At 31.5% G+C, this 4,893-nt stretch overlaps 1 protein-coding gene across 1 annotated transcript; it reads left to right on the top strand.

Moving 5' to 3' along the window:
• Window positions 1–2,342: 2,342 nt before the first annotated feature.
• On the top strand, window positions 2,343–3,322 carry LOC112758959 (germin-like protein subfamily 2 member 4). The gene has a single exon (XM_025807758.3). The coding sequence runs from the start codon at window positions 2,437–2,439 to the stop codon at window positions 3,109–3,111; it is 675 nt and encodes a 224-aa protein (XP_025663543.1). The 5' UTR covers window positions 2,343–2,436; the 3' UTR covers window positions 3,112–3,322.
• The last annotated feature ends 1,571 nt before the right edge of the window (window positions 3,323–4,893 follow it).

Below are 4,893 nucleotides of genomic sequence, written 5' to 3' on the forward strand. Positions count from 1 at the left end.
GTTTTACTCTTTCACCAACATCACCTCCTCCTCTTCCTCTTCTTTCTCCTTTTTTTTCGTTAGAAATTCTTCTCCTCCTTCCTTTTCCTCCTTCTCTTCCATCATCAGTTATCTCATTGTTGAAAATAATGAATAATTCAAGTTCAGATTGTTAATTGAACCAGAACGAAATCGATTATTTTGAATCCAATTAAGTGGCTGAGGTGTGGTTCAATTCTAGTTAATATTTTCGTTAGTAGTTTATGATTCTGTAGGTGAATAATGTCTTTGTTTGTGAAAATTATTGTTCATCGTTGATGGTTTGAATTGAATGTAATGTAAAAGTTCTGCATTAAAGAAAATATTTTTCTGTATTTGGGTGTAACACGAAGATATTTGGTGTATTGTTAAGAATTTTTAGTGTATGTGTGCTGATAAGTTCTGCACAATTCAAAACTCTTCTTCTCCCTCCTCCTCATCTTCTGCTTCTTCTTCTTCTTCTTTTTCATCATCATCAATTCATCATCATCATCATCATCATCATCATCATATTCTTCTTTTTTTTTGTTCATTTTTTTCTTATTTTATCTTCTCAAGTTTCTTCTTGTTTTACTCTTTTAACAAGAATAAAAACAAAAAAATCAAACAAAGAAAAAGAAGACACGCATAATGATACAAAATTACTTAGAAGATGATTAACTTACATTTGTTCAACTAAAAGAAAGAAAGAAATAAGGAAAAAAAGAAGAACAAAAAAATGCAGCATTAGAGGAAATATTTTTCTGTATTTGCAGCAAATTTGGGTGTAATACGAAGATATTTGGGTGTATTATTTAAGAATTTTTGGTAATGTGTGCTAATAAGTTCTACATAATTCAAAACTCTTCCTCTTCCTCCTCTTCATTTTCTGCTGCTTCTTCTTCTTCATCTTCTTATTTCATATTCTCATAATTCTTTTTGGGGGGAAAAAATCAAATAAAGAAAAAAATACATAATGTTGCAAAATTAATAGAAAGAGAATGAGGAAAAAATGCAGCAACAACAACAGTAATAAAAAACGATGATGAAGATGAAATACGCGAAGAAAAAGAAAGAGAAATACGAAGAAGAAGGAGAAAAAAAGGAAGAGGAAGAGGAACGCAAAGTACACTATGGAAACTATTGAGCGTCCTTTTTATTGAATTTATCCCAATTTATATGATTTGAAAACTAAAATAATTTGTATATGTATAGCACTTCTAATATATATATAAACTCGGCCATCAGTTTTTTAAAATTTTGACTATGATAATTAATAAATACTAAATTTTAAAAAAATATAGATATAAATTATATATTTTTTATATACAAATATTTATAAATATAAATACAAATTATTACTATCATATATTAATCTAAAATTATATATTTAAATTTTATAAAATATGAGTATAAATTATTGCTGATTAAATAATAACTAAAAAAAAATAAATTTTAATAATTTTCTAACATTCATCGTACTAATTCGTCAAGAGCAAATTGATAGAGTGAAATTGATGGTCTCCAACAAAATTTCAAGTCAATTATCAATTATGTTTATTAAATAACGAAATTATACCATTTTTACGTAACTCACTTTAGTATTGAAATTAAAAGATGGAATTGGATACCACCTTTATTTTTCCCTTTGATCATTAGAGGGAAATGCTACTTATTTTTTAAATTTTCAGTCTTTAGTCAACTTTTTTAAGTAAATAATATTATTTAATTAATTTAAATATTTATTTTATAAAAAGTTATTTAATTTTTATAAAAATTTATTTGTTTTTTAGTTTGTTTTCTTTTAAAAATTAAATAATAAATAATGGAAAAATGTAGGGACCAGCAACTTTGTTAAATTCTGACCAGCATGTAACGAGCAAAGAAAAATGAGGAGTTATTGGATGAAACCTCACACCATTAAAACTATCATTAATAGCTATTTAATGGCTACAAATTACAAAATTACTGACCCTAGCATTCTTCTTAAATAATTTTTAAAAAATACCTAATTGCACACAGCTCGTTAAAAAGGAAATTTAAAGGCTCTAAAATAATAATAAAAAGATGCTATATAAAATAGAAAAGTTGGTGGACTCTGTTTTCAGTAATGTCCATGTCTTGCAAATCTTACACCAAAGCCTCCTTAAACCCTTCAACTAACTGATGGTTGGCATTTCCTCAGCATGCACCAAACTTATAGTCACGTGCAGTTGTGTTTATGTTCTCTTTTTCTGTGGTAAATATTCCAATGTTATTGTTGCAATTGCTTTGAATTAAAGTTGAAGGACTTTGCCAATACTTGATCATCAAGATATATATACATATAAAGCAGATGGTTATTGCCATTATTATTATTCTCTTACCATATCCAACTCAAAAGCTTCCCATCCCACTCTAGATCTTCTCCTAAGCCATTTATCGTCAATATATACAACCATGTCCCAATCAAAGACAATGGCAATTCTGGTAATCTTAATCAGCAGTGCCATCTCCTTTGCATTCGCTTCTGATCCTGACACACTTCAAGACTTTTGTGTTGCTCTTCCCTCTTCTTCAGAAACAGGTGTGAAGGTGAATGGATTTGCGTGCAAAGAATTATCAAACGTGACAGAATCTGATTTCTTCTTCAACGGATTAGCCAATGCTGCAACAATCAACAACACAGTAGGGTCGGTGGTGACAGCAGCCAATGTGGAAAAGATTCCAGGGCTCAACACATTGGGTGTCTCTCTCTCAAGAATAGACTACAAACCCGGTGGCCTAAACCCGCCGCACACGCACCCACGCGCCACCGAGGTCGTGTTTGTGTTGGAAGGGGAATTGGAAGTTGGTTTTGTCACCACATCCAACAAGCTCATATCAAAAACCATAAAGGAAGGTGAAGTGTTTGTGTTCCCAAAAGGGTTGATACACTTTCAGAAGAACAACAATGCGGACAAGCCTGCTGCCGTTGTCTCTGCCTTCAACAGCCAACTCCCCGGCACGTTGTCCATCGCCGCCGCTTTGTTCAGCGCAACGCCGGCTGTTCCTGATGATGTTCTCGCTCTAGCATTCAAGATTGATGCCCAAGACGTTAGTAACATCAAGACCAATATTTCCTCCAAGAAGTAAAGGGAAGATTGTTTCGTTTTCTTATATATATATATGAAACTATTCTTCTTTTTCCTGGCCTCTACCAAGTGATTCTTGATCTATATGTAAGATCATTTGGTGGTTGCATTTTTCCCATTTGAGTCCATTGAAACGAGGATAATTGTACCTATAGAGAATTGAATAATAAGAAGTTTTTACATTTTCTATATATAATAATATAATTGTGTCATTATCAGTTGCTACAAGCTTTTACATACCAGTGTCTTATCAGATAGGGATATAAACACAATTGAAAAAATGGACTTAAAAAAAAGAGCCTGACCCATATTATTTTCCTAACATATACTTTTTTTATTATTTATTCATTTTTAACAGACTTGATAAATTACCACGGTAATATGATTACATCACAAACACTTATTGCTGAACAGGTCAAAATATAATACTCTTATCATATGGCGTACATACAACTACATTGATCTTAGTAAAAGGTGCTTTGGATGTACGTGGTTCCAAGTTAATGCCAGATAAAAAAGATTTTGGTTATAATTTTTCTTGCGATGATCCGGGACGAGGTGGTACTTGTGATATTTCGGCTTGGGACGCATTTTATTTGGCAGTTTTCTGGATGTTAAATACAATTGGCTAGGTTACTTTTTATTGGCATTGAAAACACATTACACTATGGCAGGGTAATATCTCACAGTTTAATGAATCTTCTACCTATTTGATGGGATGGTTAAGAGATTATCTATGGTTAAACTCTTCACAACTTATCAATGGATATAACCCCTTTGATATGAATAGTTTATCCGTCTGGGCATGGATATTCTTATTTGGACATCTTGTTTGGACTACTGGATTTATGTTCTTAATCTCCTGGCGCGGATATTGGCAGGAATTGATTGAAACTTTAGCATGGGCTCATGAACGCACACCTTTGGCTAATTTGATTCGCTGGAGAGATAAACCAGTGGCGCTTTCCATTGTGCAAGCGAGATTGGTTGGATTAGCCCACTTTTCTGTAGGTTATATATTTACTTATGCAGCGTTCTTGATTGCCTCTACATCGAACAAATTTGGTTAATGTAAATTTTTTTTTGTATCCACATCCTTTCCTTATATTTCCGTTTACGACATGTGATTAAATTGGATATTACATAAAACTAGAATGTATTTGTATTTCATTCATATTCAATTCAACAATAAATAAAAATTTCACTTAGATCACTCAAATTTCAATATTTCGTTGCAAAGATTCAGTTTTTCGGTCGAACGAATTTTTTTAGATTGATTATACCATATGGATATAAACGAGGATATAATCAAAAAGAAGAAAAGGGCTAGCAAAAACCTAAGACTAAGATTTGAAAGAGGAGTCAAGTCGGGGTGTATATAATAAAATTATAATATAATAGCTAAAGGGCAACTCTTTCTCTTTTTTTTAAGTCTTTTGAAAGGTTTCAAAGAATGCTTCTCGAATCCAATTGAATACACGAACAATTGGTTTACGGTATAGAAGAAATACATGTATATGTGATACTAGATATTGGATGTTAACGAATTATCTAGAAACCAACTATAAATATAGTTATCCAAATTTGTCCAAGGGTAAAGATATCCGAGTAAGGGTTATTTTGGAATGTACCTGTTGTGCTCAAAACAGTGTTAATAAGGAATCGACGGGTATTTTCAGATATATTACTCATTTTTATCTGTATATTCTTATTACTTTACAACTTATAATCAGATTCGTTTTTTTTTTATCCAATATCTCAGTTGTTATAATTCTACTACCAA

This window comes from Arachis hypogaea, chromosome 16 (assembly GCF_003086295.3).
Source record: "Arachis hypogaea cultivar Tifrunner chromosome 16, arahy.Tifrunner.gnm2.J5K5, whole genome shotgun sequence".
In the NCBI taxonomy this organism is placed as follows: Eukaryota; Viridiplantae; Streptophyta; class Magnoliopsida; order Fabales; family Fabaceae; genus Arachis; species Arachis hypogaea.